The sequence below is a fragment of the Polypterus senegalus genome, chromosome 10 (assembly GCF_016835505.1).
Source record: "Polypterus senegalus isolate Bchr_013 chromosome 10, ASM1683550v1, whole genome shotgun sequence".
In the NCBI taxonomy this organism is placed as follows: Eukaryota; Metazoa; Chordata; class Cladistia; order Polypteriformes; family Polypteridae; genus Polypterus; species Polypterus senegalus.
In genome coordinates, this window is record NC_053163.1 from 93,747,886 (window position 1) to 93,768,989 (window position 21,104).

At 41.2% G+C, this 21,104-nt stretch overlaps 1 protein-coding gene across 1 annotated transcript in view; it reads left to right on the top strand.

Annotated features, from left to right (window-relative positions):
* The first annotated feature begins 11,213 nt into the window (after positions 1-11,213).
* The window catches only part of hs6st2 (heparan sulfate 6-O-sulfotransferase 2), a 41,991-nt gene continuing 32,100 nt past the window's right edge, over positions 11,214-21,104 (top strand). Inside the window, exon 1 of the mRNA XM_039766218.1 lies at positions 11,214-11,907. Within this exon, the coding sequence (XP_039622152.1) occupies positions 11,381-11,907 (527 nt within the window). The 5' untranslated portion in view covers positions 11,214-11,380. The remainder of the gene's footprint in view (positions 11,908-21,104) is intronic.

Here is a 21,104-nt window from a genome sequence, read left to right on the forward strand (position 1 = left end):
GGAGAGGGAGGTTTTTGTCAGGATAATGAAAACTGTGCATCGCTTTTTGCTGCTGCTCGAGGTGTGTCTCTTGGATTTGTTGGTACTACATCATGATGGTCTGAAGACAAAAGACACTTTTCAGTGGCTGAGGATCTTCCTGGTAGTGGTGAGAAAATTGATTCCACATTGATATATCACCTTTCGTTAACATGATGACATTGTTGCCATTTCTGAGGTCTATTTTGATTTCTTTTGTCATTTCAGATCTTGTTAGTGATTCATTAGTTCCAGACTCTTACCACCACCCTTAAATATTCATTCAGTAATATGATCCATGCAGCAGGCCTTGTTGAAAGCTGTTCAGTCTACAGTAACATTAGACTATGATAAAAGGTACTGTAATTAATAAGATAAGCATAGATATTCAGATGACTATGCCATTTTGGTTTCTATGGAAGAACATCCTATACTTCAAACTTCATTTTACCAAAACCTGCAAGTGTCTAGGTGTGTCCAAAACATTAGAAAAGCCAAGATGCCACTGGCCAGGTAGTAAAGTTGTTAGTAATCACCATCTGGCCCTGCAGAGCCAACATTGTTGGAAAGGCCACTATATTAAACTGCCCAGCTCCCATCTCCAGAAACAATTACTTTACTACTAACTGAGCAAAGATGAGAGAAATGGAGAAGTCTTACCAAATATGGGAACAACTAAGAAAAAATGACATCCGGAGTAAATGAAGAACCCTAAGCCATTCAAGGGCACAAAATTAACCTTCATACATTAAAAAAAACATAAAAATGTGTGTTTGGATTGTAAAACAAATATGAAATACAGAACAAAAAACAAAAATTAATTGTGAGAGGATTGTTTGTCTCTAACCTTTAACCTCCATCCATCAATTATCCAACCTGCTACATCCTAACTACAGGGTTGGGGTGGGGGTGGGGTCTCCTGGAGCTGATCCCAGCCAACACAGGGTGCAAGGCAGGAAATAAACCCCAGACAGGGTGCCAGCCCACCGCAGGTCACACACCAAGCACACACTAGGGACAATTTAGGATCACCAAGGCACCTAACCTGCATGTCTTTGGACTGTGGGAGGAAACTGGAGCAAACCAAACCAACACAGACACGAGGAAGCAGGAAATGAACCCAGATCACCTTACTGCAAGGCAGTAGTGCTACCACTGCGCCACCTTGCCGCCCCAACCTTTGCTCTGTGTGATTTTTAAACGATGTCTGTGTCCATAAAGCAGAAATTACGTTTATTTGTTCTTTATGCAAAGCTTTATTTTTCCAGCCACAGACTTAAAATTTGGTACACCATAATCAGGTTGTTGGTATATACTTATATCCTTGGTGTTTTGGGGATGGAGCAAGTGGCAAGTTTGATTTCGGTTCACTTTTTTTCAAACTTTTTCTTTAATCAAACATTTCCCACACCATTTTTATTATGGCCCAAATCACCCTGTGGGGCCATATTGTCTCCAAAGTTATTTATTGCAAACTGGAGTTACAAACTCAGTTTCTCACCATTTAACCACCATCATTGTGTATTTGAAGCTGTGTTCTGCTAAACAGCAGTTGGAAGATCACAACAAAGTCAAATCTTTTATTTAATGGGGTTCTTCTCCTTGAACTGCCACCTTATCGTGGTGGAGCAGTTTGAGTGTCCCAATGATCCTAGGAGCTCTGTTGTCCAGGGCTTTATGCCTCTGGTAGGGTCACCCAAGGCAAACTGGTCCTAGGTGAGGGATGAGACAAAGAGCGGTTCGACCAAACCTTCTATGAAGATCAAAAACCTTGGATGACGTTTTCCCTCTCCGGGGCCCCCCTCTGGAGCAAGGCCTGGAGTTGGGGCTCGATGACGAGAGCCTGGAGGTCAGGCTTGCACCCATGGAGCTCAGCCGGGCACAGCCTGAAGAGGCAACATGGGTCCCCCTTCCCATGGGCTCACCACCTGTAGGAGGGGCCAAGGAGGTCAGGTGCAGTGTGAGTTGGGTGCTGGCCGAATGCAGGGACCTTAGCGGTCTGATCCTTGGGTACAGAAGCTGGCTCTTGGGAAGTGGAATGTCACCTCTCTGAAGGGGAAGGAGCCTGAACTAGTGCGCGAGGTCTAGAGGTTCCAGCTAGATATAGTTGGGCTCACCTCGACGCACAGCTTGGACTTTGGAACCAATCTCATTGAGAGGGGCTGGACACTCTACCTCTCTGGAGTTGCCACCGGTGAGAGGTGCTGAGCGGGTGAGGGCATACTTAATGGGCTTACTATACTGATTGGGAGGAATGTACCCCGATCTGAACCCAAGTAGTGTTTTGTTATTGGACTTCTGTGCTCGTCATGGATTGTCCATAACAAACACCATGTTCAAGCATAGGGGTGTTGATAGTTCAATGATCAACTTAGTGGTCGTGTCGTCGGACCTGCGGCCACATGTCTTGGACACTCGGGTGAAGAGAGGGGTGGAGCCGTCAACTGATCACCACCTGGTGGTGAGTTGGCTTCGATGGTGGGGGAGGATGCCGGCAGGCTTGGTAGGCCTAAACGTGTTGTGAGGGTCTGCTGGAAATGTCTGGCAGAATCCCCTGTCAGAAGTAGCTTCAACTCACACCTCCGGCAGAACTTCGACCACGTCCCGAGTGAGGTGGAGGACATCGACTCTGAATTGGCCATGTTCCATGCCTCTATTGTTGAGGAGGCTGACTGGAGCTGTGACCCTAAGGTGGTCGGTGCCTGTCGTGGCGGCAATCCCCGAACCCGTTGGTGCACCGGCAGTGAGGGATGTCGTCAAGCTGAAGAAGGAGTCCTACCTTTTGCCCTGTGGGACTCTAGAGGCAATTAATCGGTACCGGCAGGCCAAGCAGAATGTGGCTTCGGTGGTTGCTGAGGCAAAAACTCGGGTGTGGGAGGAGTTTGGGGAGGCCATGGAGAACGACTTTTGGATGGCTTCGAGGAGATTCTGGTCCACCGTCCGGTATTTCAGGAGGGAAGCAGTGCAGTGTCAACACTGTATATGGTGGGGATGGTGCGCTGCTGACCTCGACTCGGGACGTTGTGGGTCGGTGGGGGAGTACTTCGAAGACCTCCTCAATCCCACTAACATGCCTTCCAATGAGGAAACAGAGCCTGAGGACTCGGAGGTGGGCTCCCCCATCTCTGGGACTGAGGTCTTCGAGGTGGTCAAAAAACTCCTTGGTGTCAGGGCCCAGGGGGTGGATGAGATACGCCTGGAGTTCTTCAAGACTCTGGATGTTGTAGGACTGTCTTGGTTGACACATCTCTGCAACATCGCATGGACAGTGCCTCTGGATTGGCAGACCAGGGTGGTGGTCCCCCTCTTTAAGAAGGGGAACCAGAGGGTGTGTTCCAACTACAGAGGGATCACACTCCTCAGCCTCCCAGGAAAAGTCTATTCGGGGGTTCTGGAGAGGAGGGTCCATTGGATAGTCGAACCTCAGATTCAGTAGGAACAGTATGGTTTGCGTCCTGGTCGCGGAACAGTGGACCAGCTCTACACACTTAGCAGGGTCCTGGAGGGTGCATGGGAGTTTGCCCAACCTGCCTACATGTGTTTTGTGGACTTGGAAAAGGCGACCGTCCCTCGGGGAATCCTGTGGGGGGTGCTCCGGGAGTATTGGGTACTGGACCCCCTGATAAGGGCTGTTCGGTCCTTGTACAACCAGTGTCAGAGCTTGGTCCGCATTGCCAGCAGTAAGTCAAACCTGTTTCCAGTGTGAGTTGGACTCTGCCAGGGCTGCCCTTTGTCACCGATTCTGTTCATAACTTTTAAGGACAGAATTTCTAGGCGCAGCCAAGGTGTTGAGGGGGTCCGGTTTGGTGGACTCAGGATTGGGTCACTGTTTTTTGCAGATGATGTTGTCCTGTTTTCTTCATCAGGCCATGATCTTCAGCTCTCTCTGAAATGGTTTGCAGCTGAGTGTGAAGTGGCTGGGATGGGAATCGGCACCTCTAAATCCAAGACCATGGTCCTCAGCTAGGAAAGGGTGGAGTGCCCTCTCAGGGTTGGGAGCGAGATCCTGCCCCAAGTGGAGGAGTTCAAGTATCTCAGTGTCTTGTTCACGAGTGAGATCGACAGGCGGATCGGTGCGGCGTCCGCAGTGATGCGGGCTCCACATCGGTCTGCTGTGGTGAAAAAGGAGCTGAGCCGTAAGGCAAAGCTCACAGTTTACCAGTCAATCTATGTTCCTACCCTCATCTATGGTCATGAGCTGTGGGTAGTGACCGAAAGAACAAGATCACGAATACAAGCGGCTGAAATGAGTTTCATCTGCAGGGTGTCTGGGCTTTCCCTTAAAGATGGGGTGAGAAGCTCAGTCATCCAGGAAGGGCTCAGAGTAGAGCCACTGCTCCTCCGCATCGAAAGGAGTCAGATGAGGTGGCTCGGGCATCTGATCAGGATGCCTCCTGGATGCCTCCCTGGCGAGGTGTTCCGGGTACGTCCAACCAGGAGGAGGCCCCGGGGAAGACCCAGGACACACTGGAGAGACTATGTCTCCCGGCAAGCCTGGGAATGCCTCGGGAAGAACTAGAAGAAGTGGCCGGGGAGAGGGAAGTCTGGGCATCCCTGCTAAAGCTGCTGCCCCCGCAACCCGACCTCGGATAAGTGGAAGAAGATGGATGGATGGATGGGTTCACTGATCATATTGGACTAAACAGAATAATATTTCCCACTGTAAATTTACAGTTGAATTTTGAAATATTACCTGGGCATAGCTGAGAAAAACAGTTTTATATATATAATTTAAGCTGACGCACCATCACTTTGTATTTGTTCTTGCATTATTTACTCAATAATGGCGGTGCTTACATTCATAACCTGTACTAGTAGGACACCTCAAGGATAGGCCAAATTATAGCATCTTAATACAGTGGTGGGGAGGACTCTATGAATCTGCTTAATATTAAATCCATCCTTTGTAATGTCAGAGGCTAACTTTAAAGCTGATTCGTTGATGGTGAAGGTGGCTCAGGGGCAGAATGAGTGGCCACTGCCTGAATGGCATGTGAAGAAAAGGAATCTGTGTTTATATTGAGGGTTCCTCCTATCTTCTTCAATTACCCCTCCCATGTTAATTGACTGTAGTTCCCTTTCAGTCTGTGTTGAAGTCAGACATTTACAGTACAGTGAAGCTGCTTATCGATGGACAACTGTATGTTACTTGTTCAGAGGAGCCTATAGTAAAATTTACAGTGATGTTTTGAAATAATAGCTAAGCTATGCTATTATTTCAAATAGTTTAATAAAACATAATTGTCAATATCACACTGTAAGCTTTCCTACGACTACTGGCAAGGCCTTAATATTATCCAACTATTCTTAATGTTAACATTAACATTCATAAGAAGTGGACTAGAATGAAGTTGATATTAGAGTCATGTTAAGAAAAGGAACATTTATAAGACCTCTTCTCAGCTTCCTTCCCTGTTTCAACAACTTGTGAAGCTACCATCTTCTTGTTAAGCTCCTTGAACTCAATAGTATCTCATATGAGCACCAACGTTTATGTGTTGATTTCCACCTTTGCTACTTGCACATTGTTGTGTACAAATCATCATGGAGAATTGAATAAAGCTTGCAAAGATATCAGTAAATCAGAGTTAAAATGCTTGGTTTAATATGGTAAACTGCATTTTTGCAATCCTATTAGAAAGCTCTATGTTAAGTCTTGCTGAAAACTAACCTCAGCCTAGCATTATCAAATTTGCTTTTAAGAAAGCATTCAAAAATGTAATAAAATGTTTTAAAAATTCCCCTATATCTATTTTTTCTTGGGATAATTTCATTGTGATAATGCTAATAGCTCACTGTTTATTGTTCTATCAATCCATCAATATTTTGAACCATTACAATGTCAAGGGAACCAGGAGCCTATGAAAGAGCCCACTTATTCACACACACACTCAAACCAGGCCTGTTTAAAGTCACAAGTTAACCCACTATGCAAGTTTTAGAAATGAGTGAGTAAACCAGAAAGACTGAACAAAATTTATTACACCCAGTACACAAACTGAATTTTCAAACTCTACACCAGGCCAGGAGCTAAATAGCAACACTAAGCACTGTAGCAACTTTCAATGCTAAAATACCTTAAAGAAAAAATAGACGCACTAATCATAGTATAGAGATTCACATTTTTTTTTACAATATCTGAGGTCCTGCAGAATGTCCCAAGGGGCTTATCTATAGCAAATCATGACAGGGGTTCCCTTAATTGCAACTGCTGTGACTGCTGAAATGTGACAGCTAAAGAAAATGGCCAGATAACACTAAATACATCCAAGATTTTTCATGTTTGCTGAAAATGAAGCAGCAGGAAGCAAAATAAATAAGTGTTCCCCAAGTTAAAATCATCATTGGCAAATACTCACACCTTATTACAAGAAATCACAAAAACCTTTTTGCTTAATCAAATAACTTCCTATACAGTACAGTATATGCCTTTAAAAAATGTAAAATGTAATCATTTATTTTTGTCTTTTTGAGTACTTATCAATGCTGTACATACTGTAACATTCTCAAGCCTGTTTAGTTCAAATTAGTATCATAGTCCCAGTGCAAAAGGGGCAACTCTAGATGAGGTACCAGACCAGCACATGCAGTACTCACACACACAACCACTCACATGAGGACAATTTAGAATTTCCAGTTAACTCATCAGGGACATTCTAGAAGAAATATAGAATACCTGCAGATTAACCCCATGCAGCTATGGAGAGAATTGCCAGCTCCACATAGACAGTAAATGGGTGTGGGACTCAGACCCTTGTAGCTAAATCTACAAGTCAGCTTTTGGAACTATTGAGCCACCCAGCCACTCTCCCAGGTTTGTTGTTCATTACAAACAACATTTCTAATTTAGCAAAAATCTACTTTGGACATGTAACACCTTTGAAATGTTACAACATCATAATTTCACATTTGGCAACAAAGAAGTTGATGTGTATCCATTTTCGAATGTACCTGATATTTCCTGAGTGGACTCATGAATTGCAATTACAAAAAAAAAGCATACCATTTGAGCCAGAAAGGATGCATTGTTACGTTTTCATGGTCCTGATCAAAATGTTCCTTCCTAACTGATAGCATAGATTCATGTTATCTATCTGAAATAACAGCATTTGTCTCAAATGGAAAAACTTTACCAAACCATATAACTAGTGCAGAGTCAACATTCTAACTCTATGTAGTATAAACATTGGCTAATGAGCTTATAAAGAGAAGTCAAAGATTAAGAACTAGCTGATGGGAATTATTTTTGAATGTAACTTTGTTTTTTTTTATTTGAACTATCTGTTCATGCCAAAAACTATCACAAAAGAGTTTTCCCTTATTTTGCTTTCTGCAAATATGTCTGCTTCCTTTATTGGACACATGTGAACACCTGGACTCAAAAGCCTGAATAAACAGTACAGTTAAGGAAAAACAAGTTCGTTTAGTGCCATATTGGATGTCAGATTATTTTTGCACACTAAGAGGAGAGGTCAGGCCCTGCAATCTGATACAGCAGGAGGCCACCTTAGCCAGTTGTGCCTAAGGCTACATATCTAGCGCCATGAAAAAGCATGTGTCTACAGTCTGATTTTTTGCATCATTGTAAATTTTACACAGAGAATTTATTTTATGAGCTCTTCAACCAAAGCCTAATATTACTGAGTGAATAAATAAGTGCTTTTTTATATTTATTTTTTTTATTAAAGAAAGTTGTGCATCACTCAATGTTCCATGTGAAAATGTTATTTCCCTTTGGGCTCAATAAATGCTTATGAATCCTTTAACAGCAACAAACTGAAACCTGACATTTCCTAAATTCTCTTACAATTCTGTGGTGTGATTTTAGTCAATACTTTCTTTTTATGAATTGATTTCTCCTAGAGCCATCTAAAACATCTTATTGTGGGTTAGGTCTTGATGGGGCTCTAGCTTTTTTGCTGCCTTAATCAAAAGTGAAAATGTTGTGTCCAAACCACAGAGTCTTGAAAGTAATTGCTATACATATTGTTGCAGATGGTACAGTAGTTCCCCCTTTGGTGTTTCATGTTAGTCAGATGCAGATGTCGGATTGAATAGCTGGATGGGAGGGTCCCCCTTGGATATTCAGGCTAGTTGCACTAAGAACATAGGGATCAGAAGCAAGATTGAAAAACAGCGGCAAGACCCCAAAGATCACCCTCCCAACACCAATGGCAATGTCTACTTCAATTAACAAAATGCCACCATCAAAAAACTTTGACAGCCTATTAAACCACCTACTTCAACTTTGTGGTAGAGCCGACCGTGAATCTTAGTTTGGACTTGTTTTTCACAGTGCTATATAGATATTTAATTGAATAATATTTAATTGCATTTATATAGTGCTCAACTCAATGCTCTACTCAAAATGTCTTACATAGATAGTGGGGAAAAACTTCAGCCACCATCAATGTGTAGCATCCTCCTGGATGATGTGACATCTGCCATTCTTGAGCCACATTAGCTGTGTGTGTGTGTGTGTGTGTGTGTGTGTTCATCCTGTGATGGACTGGGTTCCTGTCTAGGGATTGCTCTTGCCTTGTGTTCTATGCTTGTTGGGATAGACTACTGCTTCCTCACTACCCTTTTTAAAATTTTAAGAGGTTTAGGAAATGCATGGTGGTGAAGGGGTTGGAGAGAGAGAGACAGTTAGAGACAGAGGATGACTAAGGGACCAGAATAACCAGACTGTAATGGGCAATTTAGCCAGGACATCAGGGAACACCCTACTCTTTTTTCAAAAGATGTCCAGGGGTCTTTTATGACCACAGACAGCTAAAACCTAGGTTTTACTTTTCATCTGAAGGACAGCACCATTTTTACAGATCAGTGTCCCCTTTACTGTACCAGGGCTTTGGGATCCATACACAGACCACAGGGAAAGCACCCACTGTTGACCTCCCCAACACCTCTTCCAGCAGCAACCTAAGCTTTTTCCTAGATGGTATCCCATCTAAGCATTGGCCAGGCCCAAACCTGCTTTCCTTCAGATGGATTATCTGTTCTCAAGTGCAAATGGTATGGATGCTGGCCCAGGTCTGGTTGCATATTGCTTCAATTAACAGACACATGGCCTGACATTCTTGTGATACCTCATTTTGACCTTCATCACAATGTAGTAAACTTGAAGCCCAACTAGTTACACTGTCCATTTTGTATTCTTATTTAAAGATTTGTAGCCTACAACCTGAACAGACAAAGATATACTGAAGTATCATTTATTTTCCTTCCAATTACACTTGCAATAAAGTTTTAATCTTTTGATCAAAGGAAAATGAAGACAATGATTTCATGGTTCCTGTTTATGTTTAAACTCTGTTTTAAATACAGTGGCTACTGTACTCATTTTTTATACATACATATACACACACACATACATACATATATCTATATACAGTATATACTGCTCAAAAAAATTAAAGGAACACTTTTTAATCAGAGTATAGCATCAAGTCAATGAACTTTCTGGGATATTGATCTGGTCAGTTAAGTAGCAGATGGAATTGTTAATCAATTTCAGCTGCTTTGGTGCACTAGAGGGGCAACAATGAGATGACCCCCAAAACAGGAGTGGTTTAACAGGTAGAGGCCACTGAAATATTTCCCTCCTCATCTTTTCTGACTGTTTTTTCACTAGTTTTGCATTTGGCTACGGTCAGTGTCACTACTGGTAGCATGAGGCGATACCTGGACCCTACAGAGGTTGCACAGGTAGCCCAACTTCTTCAGGATGGCACATCATGCCATTGTCAGAAGGTTTGCTGTGTCTCCCAGCACAGTCTCAAGGGCATGGAGGTGATTCCAGGAGACAAGCAGTTACTCTAGGAGAGCTGGACAGAGCCATAGAAGATCCTTAACCAAACAGCAGGACCGGTATCTGCTCCTTTGGGCAAGGAGAAACAGGATGAGCACTGCCAGAGCCCTACAAAATGACCTCCAGCAGGCCACTGGTGTGAATGTCTCTGACCAAACAATAAGAAAACAGATTTCTTGAGGGTGGCCTGAGGACCTAATGTCCTCTAGTGGACCCCATGCTCACTGCCCAGCAACGTGGAGCTCAATTGGCATTTGCCATAGAATACCAGAATTGTCAGGTCCACCACTGGTGCCCTTTGCTTTTCACAGATTAGAGCAGGTTCACCCTGAGCACATGTGACAGACATGAAAGGGTTTGGAGAAGCCCTGGAGAACGTTATGTTGCCTGTAACATAGTTCCACATGACCAGTTTGGTGGTGGGTAAGTGATAGTCTGGGGAGGCATAGCCATGAAGGGACACACAGACCTCTACAAGCTAGACAATTGCACCTTTACTGCTATTAGGTATCAGGATGAAATCCTTGGACCCATTTGTCAAACCCTATGCTGGTGCAGTTGGTCCTGGGTTCCCCCTGATGCTCGACAATGCCCTGCCTCAGATGGCGAAAGTATGCAGGCAGTTCCTGGAGGATGAAGGAATTGATACCATTGAATAGCCCCCACGCTCGCCTGACCTAAATCCAATAGAACACCTCTGAGACATTATGTTTCAATCCATCCGACGCAGCCAAGTTGCACCATAGACTGGACAGGGCACCATCCGTCGTCTCATTTGGAGCATGACCCTACTTTGTCAGCCATGCATACAAGCACGTGGGGGGCATATAAACTTCCGAGTACGATTTTCAGTTGCTGAAATGAAATTTCGGCATTTTTTCACTTTGATTTTCGGGGTGTCTTTGAATTCAGCTCTCTGTAGGTTGATAATTTTAATTTCCATCAAACGATGTGGCATTCTTTCATTCCTAACACATTACCCAGTCCATTTCAGTATAGATATCCAGCAAGATTTTTTTCCCAGTGAGATCTGATGTGTCTTGAAAGTGTTCCTAATTTTTTTAGCACTTTAGGTAAAAACTCACCTACAAATATTCGCGCATACTCTAGTTCAGCTATAAACGACGATAATCTTAAAGTAATTTATTGTACTACAGCAATATAATCAGAAACTACAGGGAGCAAAGTCTAAATGGGGCACGGCAGGATTATCACTACTTCTTTTGTGCTGCCACACAATACTTCATTAGCACTTGCATTTAAGTGATTATCATATTTAAATAAAGAAAAGGCGACGCCTGGGCGAGCGTGACTTGAAGCAACTACCCCCTCCCTACGCACCTACCTCTCTCTCTCTCTCTCTCTCTCTCTCGTCTCGCTCACGCGCAGATACCGTGGAGGTTGCTGGGAAGGGCGGAGATTAGATTTCGCCCATCCTCCTCAGTAGTGCGCACAGACACACACTATGGACGCCTGGCTTAGAAGGTTTGGACGCTGTGTGCGAGGCTGACGAAGCGCTACTGAGAGGCTCAGTAATGCGTACGGACCATGGATGAGCGCTCCAGCCGGCTGCTCCTGGCTCTCTTTATGCTATGCCTCTTCGGTATGATAGTTCTGCAGTACGTATGCCCAGGCAGCGAGTGCCCGTTGCTGCTGCGGCTGCATGCCGGACGGGGGGCCTCTTTCCCTGGTCCCGATCCGTACCGGGCCGAGGACGGAAGTCCCGCGCGCTTCACTCCCCGCTATAACTTTACCGAGGCAGATCTGCGTCGAGAGGTAGACTTCAACATCAAGGGCGACGACGTAATCGTCTTTCTACACATTCAAAAGACCGGAGGTACAACCTTCGGGCGCCACCTGGTGCGCAATATCCAGTTGGAGCAGCCTTGTGAGTGTCGTGTCGGCCAAAAGAAGTGCACCTGCCTCCGGCCTGGTAAGAAGGAGACCTGGCTCTTCTCCCGCTTCTCGACTGGCTGGAGCTGTGGCCTGCACGCTGACTGGACCGAGCTGGTCAGCTGCGTCCCTGCTGTGATGGCTGGCCGCGGGGCGCCACCAACATCTGAGGAGCCACGCAGGTAAGACAACTAAGAATAGTTGGGTGGTATTGGCGTCTGGGTTTGAATTTAAAGGAAATGTCTAACTTTTTGCATTAGTAGTATTGAGTCGTAATGCTGGATTTGATGAAGTCGAGAGTAACTGGGTATCATGGGACAAGAAATAAGATAAGCATCAAGTGGACAGTGACACTGAAGGACAGAGGAGACAACTGAGAGGTCCAGGGTTACACTGAAGATCAGAAATTGGGATGGTATTGTATATGTGTGACGTGTTGGTCGCCAGACGTTTTAAAGTGCATTTAAACGGATCCATTAGAAGCTGAATTTCCAAACCACGAAAGAGGATAATAAGGCACACACATTTGTTAAAGTCAGTGAACATGAGAAAAGGTAAATAACCGAGTGATGCGGTTGAATGTAAGCGTGCAGGAGAGGAGGAAACTGAGAAGTTGGTAGTTATTGAACAGGAAACGAATCTGAAAAGAGACCCCTTGAAAGAGTGATTGAAACACACAGATGGGGTGGCGCTAGGCATCAGGGTGGTGCATCATGCTGCACTAAACAGGAGCAGAAACAGCGGAGAGTATCTGGTTGGCATTGGACATATGAGAGTGGTAGGGGGCAAGCAGCAGAATGGACAGCTGCATCATGCTGGGTGGTCAAGCATAGGGGCTATGTAAAACTATCCTTATGTTGTAAACTTTAGTTTTAATTAGTAACCAAATTTTGTTTAAACAAAAATAGGTTTCGGGTGGTTGTTTACTTTAGCCTTATGAGACTTGCTATCCCTTATTGGTGCTCCAGAACCCGCTGATCTTGGGTTCATAGTTTTTCAGTATTTTTGTAGATACGAGTTTTTGTGTGAGGTTTCCATTGTTTCCCCTTGTCCCTTCCTTTGATTATGTATGCTATTCAGATTCTAATCACACACCCCATATGGCAGATCTGCTACTGTGACTATGACATGAGTAAAGAATCCTGCCTTTCCAGCTGTTCTATCCTCATTGGAGAAAAGTGTATTTCAAATATTGAGATTGCTTGTTCCTTGTGAGTGACCTCAGTCTAGCTGTAGAAAGATATGGCATATTACATGCAAGAACGTTTTTCTTGCTGGTTATTTTATATAGAAACATCTCCCTCTTGTCCCTACCACCTTCCCACACGTGTAAATTTGTGCTAAAAATACCTAATAACTTGAAGCAATAAGTGTAAGTTAGGCAACTCATCTTAACAGTACCTTCAGCAGCTGCAGTGTTACATTTAAATCAAGGTACGTGACTAGAATAATGGTGATGTTCAGAGTTTCAATAAAAGCATTCTGGAAACAACATATAGCTAAATTTGGTTGAAGATAATATGGTTTTCTAATCTTTCTTTTTAAGTAAACAGTAATATTTCCTACTCCAAAAATGTTAACTACACAAAATATATTTTTAAACTAAAATAGAAGAAATAGAAACATGATTTTATGCACACCACATTTTTGCTTGATTAATATTTGATGCACTACTGGTGCTTTGTTTTTAGTGATCTGTAAAATCAAAGTTTTCATTATCATGCTCTCTGGTTATCTTTGACTTGTTCCTTAATTTTCTTTTTTAGCTAAATCATACGTAATCTTTATTTGCAAACTTTTAGTCTGCTTGGAAGCTCATCTTAACAAAAGCTTCAGATATTGATGGGGTGGAAAATTGACTTGATATCAAAGGGAAACATGTCCTATAGTTTTTTAAAACAAGAACACAGACCTTCATATATAAAAAATGATTGTATGTATAGCTGATTATTTTTATTAATATAGCTGATTATCTTTATTAATCTGTGTATTTTTTCATTATGCCTTCATCTGTTGATCAGCAGAATTAGTGGGGGTTTTTTTGTTTTTATTATAATTACCATGTATTACGGTTTGATGTTTGAATGAATGATGCCCACTTTCAAAGGGAGGACAAGTGAAAATCCCAGAGGAAGAGAATCACATCAGTACCAAAAAAAAACTGTCTGAGAAGGGATACTTTCAAAACCCCACAGCTGGCTAAAAAGCCATCAAGAATTAATTGCCTGATGCACTTTTGGACAGCATTGGGTGTTCAGATCCCTGTCAGAATACAACAGTTAGGTTCATTTATTACCCTTCACAGGGCAACAGAAGTGGAGTGCATGAGAGTCCTCTGCTCTTGCATGAGTAAAACCTTTTAGTCTGAACAGTGGGGGTCTGTAGCTTTCCCCAGTTTATCCTGGAAGCCAACCTCATTTATTCTGAACCTTGTAATTATATATCATAAATCAACAGAATTATCATTCCAAAAAGTGGTGAGGAAGCAGCACAACTAAATGTATTTGTATCTTTATCAGAACTTTTCAGTTTAAATCTTTGGTAGTAGTAATATTGAGTAAAAGTTTTTTTTCAATAAGCATATTACGTTTGTAAAGTTATAAGTGAGTGTTTTCAATATTCAGATCCCGTACCAAACCCCCATGCACAAAAATTGTTGATCTATAGCCTGCGGCAAATCTACAAATTGCACTACTCTGTTATTACTTTTCAGCACATTTTTTTCTTAAGTACCACAAACACACTGCATGCTGATAGCCACTTAATTTACTGCCTGAAAATGCCATTGTCTATACAAAGGCTTTGCAGGTATGGTGAATTCAGTTGCAATCCTGGGAAATTTTAATAATCTCTGTCATAGAATAACAAACACAAGACCCGTGAGCCCCTTCTTTGTGCTGCCCAACACACATGGGTTTCTTGTATCCTTGTGGCTGCATTGTACTTCCTGGTGAATGATCATTGGTTGTAAGATGACACACACACAAGCCTAGCCCTATGACTTAAAACAAGAAACCTGTTTGATTTTGTTGAGCCGCGTTGCAGATCGGTCTAAATCATTTGGGATGTTAGACTACATGACAGGTAGTCACAGGAATGCAGTGCATTTGCTGGTAACACACTAAGATTATATAAATGAAGTCTGCAACTGGTAATCACTGGAAAAATCATTTGGTGTGACAGGATTAAACTTTAACTTTGTGTCTTTGTCATTATATGGTCTTGCAGCATTAAGATTAGTTTTACATTTTGCTGTCACATCTTGGTGTCTTGTATATGCTATACTTTTCCACTGGTAGTTGACACTCGTAAGTGAAAGAAAAGGAAAGCAGCAGCCCGATGCTTCTTTCAATTTTTATAGTATAATGTTATCTGTTGCAGTGTGAGACCAGAGTCTGAATTGCATTTTCCATTATTACTACAGTCTTTAGAAACCTACCATAATATGGATTGATGACTAGATTGAACATTGTGATGCATATAAACTGGTTGCATGCACAGCCCTATACAGATGGGCACCCACATTGGATGGGGCTAGAGAATACATAGTCCTCAGCTTGACATATCACACCGATCAAGAGCATCTTTAGTCTGCCCACGCGACTGAGCCGCTAATGCGTTTGGGCAGGCAGTGCTGCTTTATCTTGACTGGAGATGGCAGCCGCTACACCCCCAGCAGATGGGCAAGGGAGCAAGGACGCGGACAAGACTGAGATGGATTGGAAATGTGCACTGATATAACAATGGTGCTGATGTCATCTGCTGTCCTTAGTTGAAGGGTAGCATTATTTATTGTAAAATATTGATATGTAAAAATGCAGTGTGCTGTTCTTTTGCCGGAAAGATTTCTATATGCCAATGCCAAGTGGCATTTCTCCCAATAGACTTGCAGTTTAAAAGCTTTCTTCTCCCTTTTAAACATAAGACAAAACAGCTTTTGGTAAAACCGAGTATAATAAGGCCTCTGTCTTTTTGTGGAGTGTAGACTTGCCAACATCTTTAGCAAAGACTTGATTCTTTTGATCTGCTGCTGGGTATTTTTGTGGTGAATGCTGATCTGCAGTCAGCTTTGAGAAACATACTTCACTCCTGCTTTTGCCTTTGAGAATTTTTTCGACTCGCATATATTTGTGTGTGTTTTATTATGTCATTTTTGATTAGTTAGTGCAATATTCACTCACCCTGCCATACTAAAGCCATTTTCTCAATGTGTCCACAATGTTGTAATTTCAGAAGCTAGCATTTTTTGAAATTTAAAAATATCACTGACCAAGTCATTTTTTTTGTGGTTTTGTATTTTCTTGTATGGTAGCTTTTTGTTTTTGTTTGCATAACAGTTTTGAGAAGTTTGTAATAAGCCACACTTTGTAAGTGGCTGTGCTAAGGCTGTCTGAGCTGAATTTCAATCATTTATCTGTAGTACTAGGGTGTTGTACCGTATTAGCCGTTATGAATGTAGTGAGAAATCAAGCAAAATGACACTTTTTATTGGCTAACTAAAACGATTACAGTACAATATGCAAGCTTTCGAGGCAACTCAGGCCACTTCTATCTGATGTACATTTTGCCTGAAGAAGGGGCCTGAGTTGCCTCAAAAGCTTACATATTGTAATCATTTTAGTTAGCCAATAAGTGTCATTTTGCTTGACTTCTCATTACAGTCATTTATCTGGAAGCACACTTCTGTGCAGATCCTGACAACCAAGGCTTAATTCTACATAGGAGCATCAAGAGCCCAGGGAGTCACAGTGGTAGCCTGTGTTATGTTACATGCCATTCTTTTGTGGTTTACCTCACTTTCATAATGCAGAACAAAGAAAGTCAGTTGAGTGCTATACCTGAATTGTAGCAGTAGTTGTGAAGATACAGTATATGTGATACAGAAGCATCTTTTGCAGTGGTTTAAATATCCTAAGAACTTCTTTTTCAATTACAGTTTTTATTTTGTTATTTTGAATGGTAAACATCATGAATATATAAGAATTTCATAAATAATTGCAGGTAGGCAGAGAAAGCAGTTTTGCAAAAAAACAAAAATTTGAGGTTGGAGAGATTCACGGATTCAGGTTGTCAAGACTGCTGTTGCTGTTAATATCTGCCTACACATAAAAAGCTTCATTCCTTTTCTCCCTTCCCCCTTCCAATATGTGTACAATTTTTATAGAATGGTTGGAAACAGAATAGATAATACAAAAGGAATAATTAATACTGTGACTGTTCAGCCACTTTCACTTGGAACCAGTTTAATTGACTAGCGGGTGACTTCAATTGAAGTAATTTGTCGTTCTCTGTAAAAAGCACATAACACTTTGTTATAGAAAGCTGGCTAAATTGATTCAACAAATTTGTTGGATTGATTGTGCTATTGGCAGCCTGTACATGTGCTTGATAAGTTGTGTGTGTGTTGATTCAGTGCAAGTTTGCTGCTGTTCAAAGAAAGAGAAATTGATTTAGAAGTAATGTTAGGGGGATGTTGGATATGACCTTCGGAAAAAGAATTAGTGAAGGAGCTCAGATTGAAAGCTGAGGTGAAAGGCCTGGCTCAATGATTATAGGAGGGTTCTTGAAGCTGCTGTATAAAGGATGTAACACACATGTCAATGTATATTTTCAGCAGCAATATTTGTCATTTGCTGGTCAGATGAAAATGTATGTGCATGTTTTCAGTTACCCTGGGTTTGTAGTTTTGGTGCATTTTTTTGAATACAGTAATCCCTCTCTATATCGCGCTTCGACTTTTGCGGCTTTACTCTATCGCGGATTTTATATGTAAGCATATCTAAATATGTAACACGGATTTTTCGCTGCTTTGTGGTTCTCGGACAATGGGTCTTTTTACTTCCTGTACATGCTTCCTCAGTTGGTTTGCCCAGTTGATTTCATACAAGGGATGCTATTGGCAGATGCTGAGAAACTAACCAATCAGAGCACGCAGTTAAGTTCCTGTGTGCTGAATGGCTCAGTGATGGAGCGCTGAATTTGATTCCGCGGCGTTAACCAGGAAGTCTCATCTCGCTCATTCAGGATCAACCTGTTTCGATGTGTAAAGAGTTAACTTTTGTGTTTATCTTTGTGCATAGTCAAGCCCTTCATTGTGGCTCCAAAACGATCTGCTCCTGCTACTGCTTCAGGGTATGTGCCCAAGCGCCAATGGAAGATGTTAACGATTGCCGTGGAACGTGGGTCTGGAACGCAACCCCTGCGATTGAGGAGGAATTACAATGCCACAGTTAAGTGTTGTTAGCACCAGTACATTTCTAGATATCCAAGGTGAGCAGATGTTTAGAAAGCCTTTGCAGTCTCCGGATGCATTATTAAGAGATTGGGTATTCAGGTTGTAGTCCTTCTGTTCTGGTGGTTATTGGAAGCTGAATTCACATCTTCAGGAAGAAAACTGAAGAATAATTTGTAAACTATAGATAGTTTGTCAGGATAAACTGGTACAAAAGCCTCTTTTTTTATTGCAGAGAGTCAGTAGTCTTAGAGGCCGACTCTTTTGACTAAGAAAGTTAACAGCAAGCTTTTGTTTGGAGTAAAATTCACACAGGGCCTACAAAGTGTGAGGAACATTGCCAAGAAAAAGAAAAGCTTGAAAACCATTCTTTTAAAATATGCAAATATTGGAAACTACTAGAGATGTCTGTTCAAAGTTTTGCGTTTCGTGTACCATAACCATGTGGAAGCAGAAAAAAAGATGGGCTTAGATTGCAGCTTATCCATTATGATTCATGTTGTCAGTTGGCTCAGAGAAGCAAACAGTTTACCATATACTCATGTTATGAACAAAATGACGTTCTGATTAGTTGCCTATTATGAAGGTGCTTTAAAAAGTTAAGTTTGATTGCTGAATGTTATGCCCTGATTTTTCTTTACTGCTAAATAAGCAGCACCTCACTCTGTCACTAACACGTTGCAGCTTTTCATTTGCTAACACAGTTTTCTCTAATAACTTTATTTTAGAATAAAGCAATTAGAGCTTAATCATATTTCTATAGATGCAACAACTGCAGTTTAGTTCTGAAATACCTTTTTCATTCTGTTGGATACTACATTGTTTGTGAGGATTGGAAGAACATCTATTAGTTATTGGTTGCTCAGTAAAGCCATTAATGATACTGTGTTTATGTGATCCATTTAGGTTAGATGACTTTCAGACTCATTGTGTTTATTATTTTATTGTGTTTATTGCTTTACATTGGTCTGCTATTTCATTTTTTGCTTGTGTTTGTGGCTTTTTCTGTAAGGAAAGGTTCATTAATCCCCATGGAAACCTGGAGTAAGGTAAAGTTGTTTTAAAAAAAGTATGGATTATGGAACTCGTGATCCTTTTCAATTTGTTGTAACTTGTTTCTTTCAAATAGAGCTTTGGCATCTGTGTTTTAAATCTGTTTGTGAGACATCTAGAGGTATGCTTGTGGCCCTGGAAAATACAGCTAGGCTGCTTGTGAGCAATTTATTTCCAAATGAATCAATTCAGTGTACGTTGTGAAGAAAAGCTGAACCATTTAAATAGAAAGCACACTGATTTACTTCAAATAGGTTAAGCACTATCATACAACTTAATGCAATTCAATCATACAGAACAAGTGTAAGAGAGGTTTTGCCTGTAAAGTGGTGGGATTTGATTTTTAAGGAAGCAAAATTGTTCTGTGCCAAAGATGAAAGCCATTTAAATGGCACATGTTTCTTTGTTGGTGGAATTTGACTTATTGAATTCTAGTTCTTTATTTATCATTATAGTTCCATATAACTAAAACTATTAACACCATATTATATGCGTTTGTATGCAGCACTGGATATTAGATCATTATTGATCTATGGGCAGAAAGGTAGAAATTTTTATATCCTGTAGGTACAATGGTATAGTGAATTTTGCTATTCAGGTTTTTTAACCTAAAAAGGCATTATAGTAGTGTTGTATTACCTAACCTTGCAATATGAAATGTGACTTAAAACCATAGTTTTTCAAAAATAATGTTGGCCTTTTTTAAAGAAACTAATGAAGTTCTTAATTTATTGACATCTATATAGAATTTTAGGATTGCGGTAGCAGATAAGCAATTTACATTCCAAGAAAGGAACTGGAGAGAGATTGTACTAATGAGGCAGAGACATTTGTTTCAGTGTCAAATGTATTCATAGATCATTTTGTACGTTTTGGAATCCAATCCTAGAGTTGTAAGTGGCACAGCATATACATTGGATACTCCTGCTTCTCCACAACAGCCTCCAAACTGAAGTGACGAATCGGCTAGTGATTGGAAATAGTCAATGCTTTATAAAAAACCTTTTTGCCCAGTTTGTTGAAAATCTGAATTTGTTTGGTAGTAATTATGTAATATTCTTACTAAGTTAAAATAAGTTTACAAATACAATGGCATTGTAATAATGTTACACAACACTGACTGCTTCAGCATGCCAGTTAGGCACAACATGCTGATTAGACAGAACACATTGAACATGGCAAAACTTCAAGCATGGTCTTAGTCATCAATATGGTTAGGAATGCATGAGTATAATGAAAGAGCATTGTAAACAAAATGCAATAGGAGGTTATCAAACAGGATTAATAAGATTAATTTGTGATAAAGCCATGCATCCCAGTTTTACATACTTGAATCTGTTACTTTTAGCGCCTACAACATGCCACATCTATAATACAGAGTTGGCCACAAGTTTAACAGCATATTGCATTTTCAGACAGAATGTAGATGTATACAAATGTTGAAAATACTTGTTTGTATTGATTTTTCAATCTACATGTTGTAGTTTTTTTCTGAATTTGTCAAATTTAACAAATAAGTAGTATTTGAGTACTGGAACTGGCAGAAATATATTGTGTACTGTATAAGTTCCCTGCGGATGTAATGCTCACTTCTTTTGTTAACTTAGAAAATCAACATAGTATTAACTGGGGATGTCCAAGTTAAGCATTCCTTAACATTGATTTAATGTTTGCTTCTAAGGGCATAAATTGGTGGTTTAAGAAATACATCTAGAATAATGTCACAGCCCAAACCCCGCCCCTCCCATTTTGTGCCCTAATGGCTTTCTATGCCTTTCAACAGTAAGATTTTAGTATGTGCTGATAGCAGTAGGGTTCTCTACCATTTTAGCCATTATGGATGCAATGAGAAGTGAAGCAGCATGACACCTTTTATGCAAGCTTTTGAGGCAGATCAGGCCCTTTCTTCAGGCAAGCAAATCTGTGACTAAGAGGTGATTCACTGCACTTATAGTTTACACAATAGGTTTTGACCCTTTGACCCCAGGTCTTTTTAAGGTGTTCCTGTTAAGATAAATATTTTTTTTTTATTATTTGCATACCATTGTGACTTGGTATTCTTTGTCCAGTGGCCAGTTCTTTTTAGATGTGGCA